At 29.9% G+C, this 18,210-nt stretch overlaps 1 protein-coding gene across 1 annotated transcript; it reads right to left on the bottom strand.

Annotated features, from left to right (window-relative positions):
- Positions 1-14,823: 14,823 nt before the first annotated feature.
- On the bottom strand, positions 14,824-16,673 carry LOC111311231 (uncharacterized). Its single transcript, XM_022910604.2, has one exon. It carries the CDS (start codon positions 15,992-15,994, stop codon positions 15,125-15,127), a length of 870 nt encoding a protein of 289 aa, XP_022766339.2. The 5' UTR covers positions 15,995-16,673; the 3' UTR covers positions 14,824-15,124.
- Between the last annotated feature and the right edge of the window lie 1,537 nt (positions 16,674-18,210).

The following is an 18,210-nucleotide window of genomic DNA, read 5'->3' as shown; positions in this document are numbered from 1 at the left end:
TAAAAAGTGATTGCCATAAAATAATCTTAACAAAAAGAATCTTAATTACATCCATAGAAAACCTATCAAAGTTCCCTATGTGCCTGAGAATGAAGTCCGAAGAAGCTTAGCTTAAAGAAGATGATTGTTTGCTAACTAATTACGTAACTATTTTTCCTACCAAAATCCATCTCAATCTCAAATGAAATGATCTTAACGATTTGGTTAGTGTTTGGAACCAATGAAATGTCATTACCAAGGAGACTTTTTAAAAGAAATTTAGGGACCTTGCATTACTTTTTTTAATCCCTGTTGATGATTAACTTATTAGGGCCATGGTTCAATTTTGGAACCCTTCATATCAATGCTTTGTGATCAAAGAGGTTTACATAGTGCCAAATATTGAAGAATATTCAACTCTCCTTTGCTTGGATGTCTTTAATCATGATAAGGTATATTGGAAAAATAAAAAGACTAGTTATCAAAAAAAGCTTGCTCAAATGATGGTTGTAGATGTCTAAACTATTGATAATTGTGTAAAAGGAAAATGTGAAAGTGTTAGTATTCCTCGGTCCATTGTTCATGACTTTATATACAAATATTTTGATACTAAAAGAGGAACGGATTTGATGGCATTGGTTTTATATGGGATGATGGTATTTTCAAAAATTATAGTAGGGGATTTTTTTTATCAACTCGGTTACCAAATCAACCTTATTCGTGTAATTGGCTAAGACTATTAGATCTATAAATCATCATCAAAATGAAAAGGCATTTTATTAGATGTGCTCAACTGTTAACTATTTGGATAAAAAGTTATATCGAAAATAACAATGATAAATTTTGCAAGCCATATTCCATTACAAGCATTCCCATCAAGAAATTCTATGAAAATGAATGGCCTACACAGAAATCCAAAAAAACATGAATCTTATTTCTATGCAAGCTCACTAGCCAATATGTGATATGGAAAGCTCTTTGGTTGCCTTATGGACCAGTGTTATATAGTGTGAAGAAAACCTTAGGTTATTCTCTTAAGCCTTTGGGGTGCAGTGAGTTATTCTTCCATTATGGTGCAAAGATAATATGATAATGAACAGTTTATCCTAGCCACGTCTAGACTTTAAAAAAAAAATAGAGTTATCATATGTTGAAATTGATGCTTCCATAAAGATAGACAAAATTATACAAGTTTGGAATTTATCTCAAAAGAAAGATAAGATGAGACACTTAAATAAGGTTACCCCTGAATACTTTGTGCGGTACACTAGGTGAGGTAAAGACATTAAAATCCTTGAAGAAGCAATTCCAAATGGCCCAATGAAATCATCACCTCTTGATCCTTTATTAATAATGGAAACCACTAAAAAAAAGCTTCAAGTTGAAAAATATGAATTGAAGCTTAAAAACAAAAAGCTAAAAAGAGAGTTAGAGAGAAGAATGGACAAAAATGTTTAAGCACTCAGACAAGAAAAAGATGAATGGAAGAATCTTTTTTCTGATCTTAACATCACATAGTCATCCACCAATCATGAGTTAGCCCAACTTTTGAAAAAAAAAATAGACAATTGCAAGAAAAGATGAAAGAAAAAGGCGAAGCACTAATTGAAGCATAAAAGCACATCCAAATGTTCAATGGGGTAGTGGTCAAAATTGAAACACAAATGGGTGTTGTGAATGAAGAATGTGAACAAGCCAAGGAAACATATGTGAGAAAGCATAACCAATTAGAATGCTTGCTTGACCTAATCACTATAGCTACCTATAAAGCGAAAGACATGGTAGAAAAAGTTGAAGAATGAAAGATAAAGGTACCACCAGTGGGAACACATGGCCAAAAACTGCTAGCTTTCCTTAATGAAGTGCAAGGCAAATTTTGACAAATTAGGGATTTCTTTCCATAATAAACTTTAGACTTTTCATGGATGTAGTATTGGATTTGGTTAGAAATAACTTTCAATTCAACAAAGATTTTTTTTGTTAACAATTTTATGTGATAAATCATCCTTATTACATTCATGCATTCATACATAAATATATCCTTAATGTGCATGATAATAGGTCATCCTAATTCTTAAAAATTATAAAAAATTAAGACTTACGGATAGCTCAATTTTCAAACAATCTGATGTGCTACAGCACTAGATATCAAGCAAGTATCATAAAAGAGGAAAATACTTTTCACCTCTAAAAGCTAGAAAGCATAAAAAAAACTAAAGGTGCAGTTGGAAAATATGATCGAATTGTTGAAAAACATGAGCAAGGGAAAGAAAGTGGTGGAAGATGTGGTGATACAAAATGAGACTAATCCATTATATCTCCTTAGTTTTGGCCCATATTCAGCACATGCATCCCAAATGCCAAATGCCATTCACTGCAAGTTATCTTTATGTACAGACTAACATGCTAACAAATGTAACTCATGCTCTAATTTTTTTTATTCTTGACATCAAGACATCTGATCCTACATAAGTTTTAAATCTTAAACATCTCAAAGAACAAGAAAAGCTTAAGATAAGCTCTGTTGAAACTAAAAAAAAACTCTAATTCTTAAAAGATAGATCTCATGAAAAAGAGGCTTAAAAGCCATTGAATGAATATACTTTTCTAGGTCAATAAATGCAACTGGATTATGCTTAATTCTTGATGTTATGTTTCATTAACGTTTAAAGTGCTTGAGTTTGAAAATATAATGAAACCAAATACTCTATTACACATGCTACATATGCTCAAAATGAAAAGTTGCTCATTCATATTTTTCAAGGCAATCTTACTGGTTCATTGGTTTAGTTGCTAGATGGTATGTGCAACTAGATAGATCTTGCATTTGTGGATTGAAAGAACTTGCAACATTTTTCATTGCATAACACAAACACATTATATAACTAGCACCAGATCGCATGTTTTTTATAAAACATGCAAAAGAAGGATACTAAAAGTTTCAAAGAATATGCCCAGAGATAGAAGGATATTACTACCTAAGTTTAATCATCACTCATGAAAAAGAGACCACAATTCTGTTTGTCTATACTCTCAAGGCTCATTACTATGAAATGATGATTGGAAATGTCACTAAAAATTTTAATGATATGATAATTTTTAGAGAGATAATTGAAAATACCATCAAGAATGGAAAGCTTAAAGGTAAAGAAAGGGGCTATGCTAAAAAAAGAATGACGAAAATGTTTAAGTTGTAATTTATGAAAGGTAATAGGTTGAAAACTTCACCTCATATTCTCCTTACCTGATGTACCAACCTTACTACCCAACCATCAACAATGTCTCCCTAAGCCTTTATGCTCATCAACTAGTCATACAATCACCCAACTCTCAGCTAGTTGCTCAACTTAAAAATCTGGTGAAAAAAGAAAAAGCTCTTATAAATCCAATTCTTATGACATTCATTGAGCTACTTCTTTTAACTTATTGAGAACTATTTGGTTGCACCAATTTATTCAGAACATATGAAGCTTCCCTGCCCTAAGTGGTATAATGCTAATGCTACTTGTGACTATCATTCTGAGATTGCTAGTCATTCTACAAAAAAAATTGTATAGCATTGAAGTATAAAGCGCAAAGTTTGATAAAAAAATAGATTGGTGAATTTTGATCAAGAATGAGGGACATATGTCATAAAAACCCTTTACTTAACCACACTGTGACATAATTTTAAAGGAGTTTTTATGAATGTCTATCACTTTAGGAACTTTAAGAAATAATGCAAGTTTGAAACATTTAAATCTTTTATGTCCATCTTTTATTTATCTTTCATCATTTTAATAAAGTGACAAATGCATTTTCATTACATTTTCTCATTTGTTCCATTGTTTTTATATACATGCCTTTCATATTTTACCCAGTCTCATGTTCTAAATAATGAATGTTAAGACAATCATGACAATAATTTGAGATTTGATTTTGAAAGCATCATTCATATTGATAGAATTGATAAGTTAAGACTATTAATTTGTTGGGATCATTGAAGTAAAAAAGGACATGTTTCAAAAAATAAAACTAGCATGAGATTTCATTCATTTATAGACGGAAGTGATTTAGTTTATGGCTTTTTATGATGGTTTGCTCACAAGTTTGCTCTTAGTTAATAAATATTCTTCATTGAGAGTATTCATATTTGAAATGAGAAATGATCATCTTTCTTTTACTTTCACACAACGAGTAAAATTATCTATTTGCTATTTCATTTGAGCCTATTAAATTTTCTTTGAAAGAAACCCTAACCAAGGGTCACCTTCCACATTGGGGGCAAAGTTTGAAAAATGTTTGATCATAAAAAGAAAAATAAAGAAAAATGAAAAATGAATGCCTTTAATAACTTTAGAGGGGAAAATATCCTTTTTAATACTCAAATTTTTCCTGAGAATGGATGAAAAGTGCAAATCTAAAAAATGTGAAAAAAAAAGAGAGAATTAATGAAGAATAGGGTAAAAAAAAAGCTACTTCATATGATAATAAATGAACCTTTCGTTTATAACCCTTTGAATTAATTTTGGGTCTACTTTATCCATTTCTTTCATAACCCCTTACCCTAGCCCACATTACATCCTTTAAAAGTAAATTTTGATCAAATATGAATGCCTAAAATTTTGATCGAAATATCATTGATTGATTAAGGAAAAAAAAGAAATAAGAATGAAAGGATGTGCAAAAAAAAAAAGCAAAAAAGCAAAACAAAAAAAATAATAAAATAATAATAATAAAAAAAATGAAGACTTAAACTGAAAAACCAAAAAGGTAATTTAAGTAATAAAAAGAAAACTTGAAAAAACAACTTTGATTAAGATCACCAGAAATATGGTTAATGCTTGAATTGATGAAAGATCATGAATATAAATGGAATGAGCTTTTGAAAAAAAATTCAAAATTAATTTGTCTAGAATTGTCTGAATATTGATTATCTTAGATGTTGTGTACCTTTCCTAGCATTTATTTTGATTATTCATCCTGAAATGATTTCTTGGCCTATTTATTTTTTACCAGACTTGTTCTTATAATGAATACCCTTTCTTTCATTTTTCTTGTTCTTCACCATTTATTTCTTCGCATGATGAATTAAAAAAATGTGATGAATTACATTTGTCATTGAATTGAAATGATTATGAATGAATAAATGATTGTTATGAAAGATCCTTGTATTATTTTAAAAAAGTTGAAAGTGATTAGGGCATATTGAAAATGAAATATGAAAGATGTAAATAAGTTTAAAATGATGTTGATCCTTGTGGCTTACAAATTAAAAAAAAAAATTTCAGATGTTGAGATCAAATGATGAAGTTAAATTTTGGCTCACAAATCAATTGATACATTTGTTGGCTAGTTTCAAAAAAGTTGAAGAAAAACATGATGAGAAGCTGAAAAGAAGACATGAAAAAAAGTCTTGAGATTCCATTGAAAGAAATAAACTTTGAATTTGGATGATATAATAGATGAGACTACTTGATGATGCATGATAACTCAGCTGAAAACCACAAAGGTTGATGAGTTAAAAGAAGTGAGAAGATAAATCAAGAGTTTTGAGAACTTTCTAATTAACCATAATTAAAAAGATAAATGAATTGCATAGCATACATTACATTTACCACATGCATTACATATATGCATCATACTGAGAAATTGTGCTCATTCATGGTATTCATCATGTATATTTCATAAAAAAAAAGTTTAAAGTTTGAAATTGGGTAGGAATTTTGCATTCATGCGTTGTATTCACTACATTCATTACATGTTGCATATATCACCGTATTTATTACACTCATGCATTTCATGTTTGAAAAAGAAAGATCAAAGTTTGAGTTGTGAAATTAGAATGAAATTTTGAAAATCTTTGGCTCATGCATTCATTGTATGCATACATTGTGTTCATCATATTCATCCCTTGCATCATGCACGTTTGAAAGGAAGAAAAATTAAAGTTTGAATTTTGAAACTAAATTTGAGAATTGTGGAGAATCTTTCCATTCATTGCATGCATCCATTGCATATATTTGGAAAGCATGAAGGAAAAACTAGATGAGGAAATAATTTCAAAAAGAGACATTAGAAAGTAATCAATGATGATTCAGATGAGATACCGAAACTCAATTTAAGGTAAGATTTTTTAAAGTTTCAATGCCTCTATCAAGGATGAGCTTTTTTGAAAGTAAGAATGATCTTATTTTATTTTTCAAAAATTTCAAAACCTTAGCTGTAGGGGAGCATTTTATTTTTCAAAGTTTCAAAGCCTCAGTTGTAGGGGAGCATTTTGTTTTGAAATTTTTAAAGCTTTAGTTGTGGGAGAGCATTTTATTTTTTAAAAGGTCCAAATCCTAGCTGTGGGGGAGTATTTTATTTTCAAAAGTTTCAAAGCCTTAGTTGTGAGGCAATAATTTAAAAAAAAAAAAAGTTCCAAACCTTTGAGGAAGAGCCTTTAAGATTTTTTTTTATTTTCTTGACCCGAACAAAATGAATATCTTTTGTCTTTGTATAATTCCTGTTTCATAGAAAATATAAAAAGATGGGCAACTATAGACACCCTATTTTGTTCGGAGATTTTTCAAAATTCATTGAGTTTCAAATTTTAATTTTGATTGTTCAATTGGCATTAATTGGAAAAATGAATTTTAGGCCCAAAGATTAAGCCCTAAATTTTGTTTATATTTTAATTTTTTTAGTTTAATTGGTTTAATTTTTATTTTTTAGTCAAAAGAGTCAAAGTTAATTGGTAAAAAAATAAAAAAAAAAGGTAAAAATAAAAAAAAAATGTGGGATGCATGAAAAATCTTATATTCAATTCAATTCTTCAATTTTATCTCATATTTTAATTTTAATGATTGAATAATTTTGGAAAGAATCATGGCTTAATCTATTGAAAAAGGAAAGATTACATAAAGAATAAAATTTGGAGAGAAATCTTAGATTCGGTTGAATTAATTTCTTTCAAATCAAAAGAGATTCAATCCCTATATAAAGACCTTGAATCTAATATAAAAGGGAAGGGCTTGACAACAATTTGCTTCATGATAAAACAAAGGTCATTGAAAAAAGAAAAAATTTGGATAAAATTTTGAATCAACAAAGAAGAAGCAATCAAGCAAAAAAATTTGCCAAGAGATCCAGTTGGAGTTTTTGAAGGAAGGCTAAGATTTATAATAGGAAACACTAGTTTTTGAAAGGTGAAAAATTGTTGAAACCCCTGATCTATTAAGGGAATGTTTGGTTTCTTTTTTTTGTGATTTTTGCATAACTTTTATAATATTTAATTGCGTACTCTTATTTTTTTATTTATTACATGATATTTATTTTTTGCACAAATTTGCATGACTAAATTATATTTGGATGATTTATATATTATTATTTGCATGATTTATATTTAATTGCATGTTTATTTGCTTGGTTTACATATTTTTATTTGCATGATTATATATTAAATTGCATGTTTATTACATGATTATATATTTAATTATATGTCTATTTGCATGATTATTAATTTATTTATTGGTGTGATTTTTTTATTATTAATATATTTATTTGCATGGTTATATATTTATATGATTATTATTGCATGATTTTATATTTATTGCATGATATGATATTATATGTTATTGCATGATTAATATTATAGTTGACTGATATTTAATTGCATGTTTCTATATTTATTGTGTGCATAATTGCATGACTATGTTTAATTGCATAATTACTAATATATTTGTGTGGTTATATTTGATTTCATGATTATATATTTGCATGAATGGTTATTAATATATTTGCATGGTATTTTATATTATTGAATGATAATATATTTGTATGATATTATATATTTACATTGTTGTTATTATTGCATAACAATTAATATATTTGCATGACATTCTTGTATAAATATTTTAGCAAATCTAGGCATGATAATATTATATGATATTTGATATGATTTATACTATATTTGCATGATATGATTTTACATTTTTTACATAATAATTTTTTCATGGTATGATTTAATATTTATTGTATGATTACATGATTGCTTGATATTTTGATACAATTTTTGTATCACCATGTTTTGTAAATATATAAAAGGATTGGAATTGATTTTGATTTGCATGATAAAACTATTTTTGATTAAGCTTAGGTAAGATAACATATAATTAACTTGGTACCAATTTTGGGCGTAAAGGGATACTAATACCTTTTCTGTATGTAATTAACTCCTAAACTTTAATTTTATTGATGTAAACTATTTTTGATTAAGCTTAGGTAAGATAACATATAATTAATTTGGTACCAATTTTGAGCGTAAAGGGATATTAATACATTTTCTGTACGTAACTAACTCATAAACTTTAATTTTATTGATGTAAACTAGAACCTATACTTTTTAGAGACCCTTAGCTTAGGTTTAGAATAACCTTAAAAATGACAGATTCACGTAGGTGACCAATCACATCTAGTGAAAAAAGATTGATGATAACTCCATGATTTTTGCATATAATGGGTAGGTTTCCTAACCTAAACGTTATGACAACACGAATTGAACACCAACTCATAGCAATTTACATTCCATAACAAAATGGAGTTGATGAAAAGAAGAATAGAATAATCATGCAGATAGAAAGATGCATGTTGTTTGAATAGAAACTTGTTAATAATTTTTTCATAGAGGCAATCAATACTTTTGTCAACTTGCTCAATAGACAGTCTACAAAAGCTTTGAAGGGAAAAACTCTTTTCGAAGCCTAGTACAAAAGCAAACAATTAGTGTAGTATTTTAAAGTTTTTGGCAACATTTGTTTTGAGTTTGTTCCTAAAATCAAAAAGGACAAACTTGATCAAAAGGTAGAAATCTGGATTTTTTTGTAGGCTATAGCAAAATCACCAAAGGCTATAAGACTTACAATCCATTTATAAGCAAAGTGATTGTAAGTAGAAATACAAAGTTCAATGAGCAAGCAGCCTGAAATTGGGACAAGTTAAAGGTAGAGTCAGTTAAGCAAACCTCAACAGACATGATGAATTTGTAAGAAAGTTACATGTTTAAAGATGAAACCATCAATCATGAACCACTAAAAGGAATTAAACCACTCATAGATATTTATTAAAAATCAAACATTGCCATCTTGAACCTACAAGCTTTGCAGAAGCTGTCAAATTTTCAGAATGGAAGAATACCATGAAAAAAGAGATTCATATGATTGAGAAGAATCAAACTTGGTTGTTGGTTAACAAACTAAGTAATAAAAACATCATTGGTATAAAATGAACTTTCATAACAACGTTGAATGCAGATGGTTCCATCAATAAATTTAAAGCAAGATAGGTTGTTAAATGCTACTTCTAACAACCTGGTGTTGATTTTTTAAAGACATTTGCTATAGTTGTAAAGTTAGACACCATAAGGTTGCTATTAGACTTAAAAAAGTTGAAAAATATACCAACTTGATGTCAAATCTGCTTTTCTAAATGGCTATCTTGAGGAGGAGATTTACATTGAACAACTTGAATATTTTGTTGTCAAGAGAGATGAGGACAAAATCTATCTATTCAATAAGGCTTTGCATGGACTGAAACAAGCTCCAAGAGCTTAGAATTTCAAAATTGATAATCATTTACTAAAGTTAGGATTCAAGAAAAGCTTTAGTGAAGTAATATTGTACATTAAGGTTACTAACAACAATGATCTATTGATTATTTCTTTGTATGTTGATGATGTCTTGGTGACAGGTAGCAAATAAGCTTTTATGGAGGATTTTAAATATTAAATGCAGGAAGTTTTTTAGAAGACAGATATGGGAGAAATGTCTTATATTCTTGAAATAGAGATTCGTCAAGACCAGCAAAGAATCTTCATTTGTCAAAGAAAATATGCAACTGAAAAACTTATTAAGAAAGATGGAGTTGAGAAAGTTGATGGTTCTATTTATAGGAACCCGATTGGTTGCTTATTGTATATGACAGCAAAAAAGATAGATATCATGTATGCTACAAATTAACTCTTTAAGTTCTTACAAAGTCCTAGTGAGTTACATTTCAAGGCTGATATATTGGTGTTGAGATATGTTAAAGGATATAATAAACTTTGAATTTGGTTAAGAAAGATTAGAAGTTCAAGATTGGTTGGATTCACTAATAGTGACTGGGTGAGCTCTCATTAAGACATGAAAAGCACTTCAACTTTTGTGTTTTTCATTAGATTAAATGTGTTTAGTTGGAACTCAAAGAAACAAGAAATTATGGATCAACTAACAACAAAAGTAGAGTGCATTATTGCTATGGCTATTATTAATCAAGTAATTTAGCTAAGAAAAATTTTGTTGGATTTGAGTCAAAAACAAGATAATCCAACAAAAATTTTTTGTGATAATCAGTCAACAATTACAATGGTCAAGAACCTTGTGTTTTATGGAAGAACTAAGCACATTAAAATTAAGTATTACTTTATTAGAGAAGTTGAAGCTGAGAATGAAGTGGAGTTGGTGCATTGCAAGTCAAAAAATCAAATTACAAATATTTTGACTAAGGCTTTACCGAAGGCAAGGTTCAAAACATTAAAGAAAAGACTTGGTGTTTCCAATAGAAATGCTAAGGATGAGTGATAGCAATTGAAGCAACCAAGTATAGCATTTTTACTGCTAACAACTTGTTTTGATTTTTTTTTTCTTTTATGTCAATTTATTAGACTTTAGGTAGCATAATGTATATGTTTGTGGTAATCTACAAATTTGGCAAACAACTTATGTAGTAGTTAAGAGTTGTTAACCAAATTTTTGTATTTTTGAAGTTTATAAATGATTAAATGTGGCCTATGCTTTGTGTGAGGTTTTTACCACAACTTAGAGTTAGTTTTTTCATTTTCTTATTAGTTTTTCATACATTTTCATATCCTTCAAATGTATTCGATGACTCATCAATTGCCTGATCAATCTTAGTATCAATCAGTTCCTAATCAACTACATCATTAGTCACCACTTGATCAACCTTGTCATCAATCACCACCTGATCAACCTTGTCTTTTGATCAACCTCATCATCAATGATCACCTTCTAATCAATCTCATTATCAATAACTTCTTGATCAATCTCATTATCAATAACTTTGGCAACCACTTTCACTATTAACTTTATTACTTTATGTCCAAGGTTAATAAGGTCACTATCAATCTCTCATACAAAAGATAAGATATCAAGAGCAGTTTGAATGAACTGTAGAGATGTACCCATGCTAGCAACCATGAAAAGTAAAATGTTTATATTGTACTTTTCAGATAAAAGCTTGTCATAATGATATCTAACGGATTGATTAAAAGTTCCTAAGATTATTTCCAAATTAAGAGATGAAATGTAACAAAACCCTAATTCTATGTTGAATAGATCATATGGGATATAAGAACAATGTTGTTTTAAATGATTATCAATTTTTTGACTAATCTTGATGCTATAAATGTAAGCCATAGCCATATGTTGGAATTCTGTGTTTGGGTTTTGGTTGTATTTCGATTAGAATTGAAGTTTGTTTGTAAATAAAAACAAGTATTCTTGATCAAGCTTTAGGGTTTATGAAGATTTTGATATGATAGAAATCACTGTCTCTATTACTATAGATGAAAAATAACATGATGTTCAAGTCGGTTCCTTTTATTTAATATGTTTTCTTCATTTTTTTTCATTCCTTCTATGTAACTCTCCAGCAATTAAGTTTTAGGATTATAGATTACATTATGTTACATTATGTCACAGGTTGTAGGCATCTACTACATTATGTTACATTACATAGATGTGACAAAATGGGCAGGTTGCTAATGGTATAACACAACCCAACTCATTGTAAATTGTCTCAACATGGCCAATATTGCTATAATATAGATCATGCCTGAGAATGATTCTTATCATACTATCAAGTTAGGTCAAGATTTTTTAATTCATGTACCAGCACAATATCATTCATGATGAATGCAAATTTATACATGGCACGACTCAGCACAGTAAGGCCTGATGGATTATAAATTAACACATGATATAACTAAAATGTTACAATCCATATTTTTCTTTTTTTTTTAATTTTATTTTCAAACTTCATATCTTTATTTTTTTAATTGACAAATAAGTAATGGCTCCATAATTTTTTTTATATAATATACAATTTGATATATATATATATATATTTTAAATTGTAAGACCGTATCATTTGACAAAATAATAATTTATGAAGTGTGTATTCTATTCAAAGATTGGTTAGATGATGAATATAATTCACAAGAATAAGATATATCTTTGGAAGAAAATGAAGAAGATATATTTTAGAAAGAAAATGATGACCATGATACATGGTAATTGTTATTTGTATTTGTAAAATTTATTGTTTTTTGAGGTAATTAATGTTTGAAAATTTTATTTGTTTATAGTAAAAATGTTCGCCTTTTATCATGGATATAAGTATTTTAAGTTGAATTATGTAAATTTTTTAAACATTTTGCATGTAAATACGCAAGAAAAAAAAGTAACAATTGAAAAAAAAATTGGGTCAAGCCTGATCCAACTTATTATGTGTCAAGCCATAGACTGTACTGAACTTAGGATTTAAAAACATGAATCTTGCTTGACACGACCCATATTATAGATGGATTAAACCATCATGATCAATCAAGATCGAGCCCAACATTAAGCCTGTTTAACCGCTGCCACCATCGAGCCCATGTTGCCATCTTTTTATGTACATATGTCTCCTAGTATTTGTAAACAATCATTACTCACTAAATCATGAAAGGCTAATCTCGGTTCTCTATTCTTATTGTATTTTGATTAATTTTTTTAATCAATTCTAATTTATAAATAAATCTATAAAAATAAAAGTAATTTATAAATAAATTACTCATGATTAATTAATTAATCAACTCTAATTTCAATATTTTTATGATCAATTTTTTTTAATTTTTCATATTTTAAATTTAAATAAAATGGTAAGAACACAAAAGTCAAAGAAATGTGATTATACTGATTTTAATCTTTTCATATTATATGAATTAATGATTCGACTTAGATTAATTAAAAAGTAAGGAGACCAAAGCACATTATTAGCTCAACAAATGAAAGCACATAGTTTGATATCAGAACCACATGACAAGAGGGGCAAAAGCTGAATTCAGGTGTCACCGAAATGGCAACGTAAAGCATCTGAAATGTCAGCAGATGATGAATCAATTGGGAGGTCTGAAACGGCAGTAGATGATGAATCGATTGGGAGGTGAAAAAGACAAATCCTGATCTAAGAAATGCTTGCAGTTGTTATAATGCTTAAAACTGAGAGGCTCTTTTCCAGGCCATCTCCAAATGAAAATAAAGATAAAGCTTCAAAACTTTCTCTTACTTTTGACAAGATCAGCATGAGCATGTTAGAATTTTTTCTTTTTGATACTTTGCTTATTCATCATATGAAATAAAAGCTTCTGCACTCAGGGACGGAAAAAAAAAAGATTCGAGTGATCAATCTCCATGAACAAACCCCTTAATGAAGCTAATATAATTTTTTGGATCCCCATTGATGTGAATCCTGTAAGAAACTAAGGTCACTGAATGCATATGGAAATCATAACTTTCCATCAATCACAAGTCAATTTTAGCATATCAAAGAGCAATCGGAACTTTAGCTGGCAAAATTGTTGTACAATTCAATACCATAAACATTAGCATGGAAAAGTTGAGCTAAATGGTTAAGCAATAAAGAACTGGATGTACCACAACTAGAACTGCAGAAAAACCTTGGCATGTGAGAAAATATAGCCTGCAAGAACTAGTAAACTTCAATTTCTTTACCCAAATGCTGCTATTTGCTGATGTAAAGACTTCAAAATAAAGCGAGAACACACTATTGAGATGTGCTCATTTTCTGTAGTAAACCCCCCAACAGCACTAAAAAATGAAGTATGTCTGGTCAATACGCAAAGAACATTCCCTTTAGCCAATCCTTTTATATTACTAATTACAGTAGTACTTTCTCGGACGAAAAACCAGTAGGAATAAACTACTTGTCTAATGTTATGATCAGCATATGTCAATTCATTACTAGCATAGGCTATGCGGTAGACTTCCGGGTGTTGATTTCATATGTCTCCAAAGGAGATGTTTATCCATTTGTGCTCAAGGTGTGGTGGCAGGAGATGGAGCAAATTGGTTCAAGCAATCTATGTATCTGTGTTCATGATTGAAATATAGGCATAAATGCTTGCAGTTAAAATATTGAAACCTTTTCCAAACGTTTCATACAAAATTCCATCAAGTTCAAGCATTTTGTAAACCTCGCATTCTCGAAACGATCACTGGATGATTTGGTCCCAGGCACACCTTTGATCTAACAAACTAGCGAATTTGTTCATTTCTCAGTCAATCTGCTTCAGATCATCACTTTTTACCAACGTGTTACTTATCAAATAAGAATTTTTTTTTGAATCATCCATTCCTGAAGTTTCAAACACTACCAACATGTAATTAACTTGGAACGAAGTCAAAAGGCTTTAATATTCAAAAGATCAATATATTTTGGGATCAAAATAAAACTATAAAACTATGGAAAGAACAAGATGGATCATTATATATATCTCAATCCTTTTGTTTCTTTCAGATTCCATGGTCCTATCCATCAGCTTATTGTCTTCTCATTGTAGCAATCGGAAGACGCAACCAAATTTAACCATGCATCCTTATTCCAAGTGCAATAGCAGAATGATCAAGCAAATAGAAATCACCTTGAAACATTGATTCCTGGAGTTTCAAATGTAAACCCATAACTCATTGATTTAATTAAGACAAGACCAAAAGTGCAACTCACTGAAACAGAGCACTATATTTGTGGTAAGTAGAAGTACACATAAGAAATTCACCAATCATTGGAGTAAATATTCATGCTTGCATTATGGATTTCTCTAATTACTGTGATACAATAATTAAAGATTGAAACAAGAAATATATATGTAACAAAAATTTGCCATATCACTTTATATTATGCTATCATCATGGAGCTCCTCAACTTATCATCACACTTACAATTTAGACATTAATAAGAAAAAATTAACTACATTCTCCCTAAGGACATTAATCAACAGAACTCAATTACGACTGAGAGATTAGATCAAAATCGAATCAACTGGGGAGATCAGATCAAAATCGAATCAACTGGGCATCTGGTATCGGCACAGTGGGCACAAGTGACTGGTCTCCAACCATTTAACGATGCAATCATCATGATAAACATGTCCACAAGGCATCGAAGCAACCTTGTCATCATCAGAGAACTCATCGAAACAGATCATACATTCATTCTTTGAACTCAAACCATCGAGTAATCTCCTCTTCTTGAAAGGTAGGCGACCTTCATCACCCAATTTAAACTTTTTCAAACCTTGAATAGATGAATTACTAGCAGGCTTGAAATTCAATGTACTTAGTGACTCATCAATGGCCTGATCAACTTCATCATCAATTAGCTCCTGATCAACCTCATCATCAGTCACCATCTGATCAAACTCATCATCAATCAACTGCTGATCAACTTCATCATCAGTCAACTCATGATCAACTTCATCATCAGTCAACTCCTGATCAATCTCATCATCAGTGATCACCTCCTGATCAATCTCACTACCGGTAACCTCCTGACCAACCTCATTATCAGTCACCTTGACAACCACTTCCAGTATCAATTTTACTATTTTACGTCCAAGATTTACAGGGTCACTATCAATCTCCCGCGCGAAAGACAAGATATCAGGAACAATGACAGTTTGAATGACCTGTAGAGATGCACCCGTGCTTGCAAACATGGAAAGTACCATGTTTGGACCGTACTCTTCAGATAAAAGCATGTCACGTCGATACATGAGGGATTGATTAAAAGTTTCTAAGGTTGTTTCTAAGTTAAGAGATGAAACATAACGAAACCTTAATTCTAAGTTGAAAAGATCACATGGGATATAAGAACAATGTTGTTCTAAACGATTATCGATTTCTTGGCCAATCTCGATGGTGTCAATGGAAGCCATGGCAACGCGTTGGAATTATTTCTCTGGGTTTCGGTTGTGTTTTGATGAGAATCGGGTAAACAAGTATTATTCTTGATGAAATTTCGAGGGTTTTATAAGGATTTTGGTATGATGAAAATCACCGATTCTACTCTTATAAGTATGTCCGTACCAAAAATGAAGAGATAACTTGATGTCAATGTCGGTTCCTTTTATTTAACCCGTTTTCTTGGTTACGTCCTTTCCTTTCCTAAATAGAATTTAGGATTATATATGTGATTATAGGGTGTATGAATTTTCTACATCATATATGTATACAATATGTTTTGGAATTCTTTTATGGGTTTTTGTCGTTTTATGAGAATTGGAGTTTGCTGAGTTGGCAAGTGAAAAAACAGGTCTTAATTTGAGTTGAAGTTGAAGGCTTTTAAGGATTCTGATGAGGTTTGGAAGCCAGAAATCCCCCACTCCTATATGCTTGATTGTGACAAATTAAGATGAAAAACTGATTTTTTTTTATTTATTTAACCGTTTTCTTCTTTTGTTCTGGGGTCACCTTCCTTCCTTTTATTTACCAAACTGATCGAAGGTTTGCAAATGTAACTCTCCACCAAGGAGTATTCCACTCACAGTACAGGGTGCGAAAATTTGCTGTATTACATGTTTCCAACAACAATTATTACTCAATGTCACTCATATATAGTTTTTATTATTAATAATTAATGTTATGATTCAATATAATTATTCAATCAATTAGAATTTATACACTAATCTATAAAATATAAATAAATAAAACAATCCGATAATATTATGTTTAATTTCGATCTATTAAGATTTAGACTTATATCTGTCATAAATTTTAAAAATTTACTGCATTATATTACGTTATGTAAATGTAACAAAATCGCTCGAGCTACAATACAACACAACCCATCATAAGTTGTATCAATATGATCATAATATAGCAATGGATCATGTCGAGAGCTACTCTTATCATATTATCAAGTATGATCATGATTTTTTGAATCATGAATCATGACTTGATACAACATGATTCATTATAGATACAGACTTAAACATGATAAAAACTAAACTTTTTTGTCAAATTTTTTTAGTTTTAATTTTCATTATTGTAAATTTTTTATTAGACTTGTCAAATTATTTCATTCAAAATATTTAAACAGATTTTTTTTAATATTTTTATCGATAATAATTAATTCAAAGTAAAAAAAAGCGTTGAAAAGTGAAAACATTTGATCAGAAGAGATTTTATTTTCAAATTGACTTCTTCGCCATATTTTAAATTTGGATTTATTTTCAAGGTGATGAAATGTTTATGCCAGTGAACAGATGAATGTGATTTGGGAACAGATGAATTCTAACAACACAAATTCTAACTTCAGAAGATTGATGGAGTTCCCAACACAACTAATTCAACACAGTATATTAGTATGGCTTTTGAAAAGCAAGAAAACTTTGAATTCATACTTTTTTTTCCTATTACTTTTCAATACCGAATGCAAGAATAAAAGTACAAGCTTTTTTTTTTTCCTTTTGGCCCTAGAATAGCTGGTATTGATGAATACCTTAATTCTAGGTTGAATATCCCTGGCTGTACGTCCGAATGACCTGCTGAAAAGATTGGTAGTATTTGATAACTATGATCAACATTCTTGTGATAGAGCGTATGACTTTTCTGAAAGCAGCTAACTTCAAATTTCCCATGTAGCACGTTTAAGTTATAGTTTTTGTTACCAAATGCTTACCAGAAGTATGCAATATGTCATCTTCGATCTCTGCTTTTGGAAAATTAATTTCCTTTTCTATTTATCTATAATATGGTTTTTCAAGACTTAAATATTGAAACCATGCTGGTGGCTATTATTTTAGCTGTCTTTCCTCTGAACTATTGGTGTTTGAATAGCAGAAATGTATGATATCTATCAACCTTGCTTCTCACTAATATTTCTGGCCCTACTTTTAATGCTAATCAATACAGGTCTTGAACAAGGATCTGCGACTTGTTATTGGCCAGCAAGAACGTATGATTAATGAGGTAAATGTCTGGAATTGGCCAGTAATCTATGATAAGCTAGGAGTGAGGTACAGATTATGGAACGATGTTGTTGAACGAGGAGCTAAACAATTACCCTTCAGCAAACCAATGTAAATTTTATCTCTGGCAACCGATTTAACAACCCTTCTCACATTATCTGGACCAATTCTTGCACTCTCAA

This window comes from Durio zibethinus, chromosome 1, assembly GCF_047325235.1.
Source record: "Durio zibethinus cultivar Kanyao isolate XHJ-2024 chromosome 1, ASM4732523v1, whole genome shotgun sequence".
Taxonomy (NCBI): Eukaryota; Viridiplantae; Streptophyta; class Magnoliopsida; order Malvales; family Malvaceae; genus Durio; species Durio zibethinus.
Note: the sequence above shows the minus strand (reverse complement) of the source record. Positions and strands in the feature narration are given on the sequence as shown.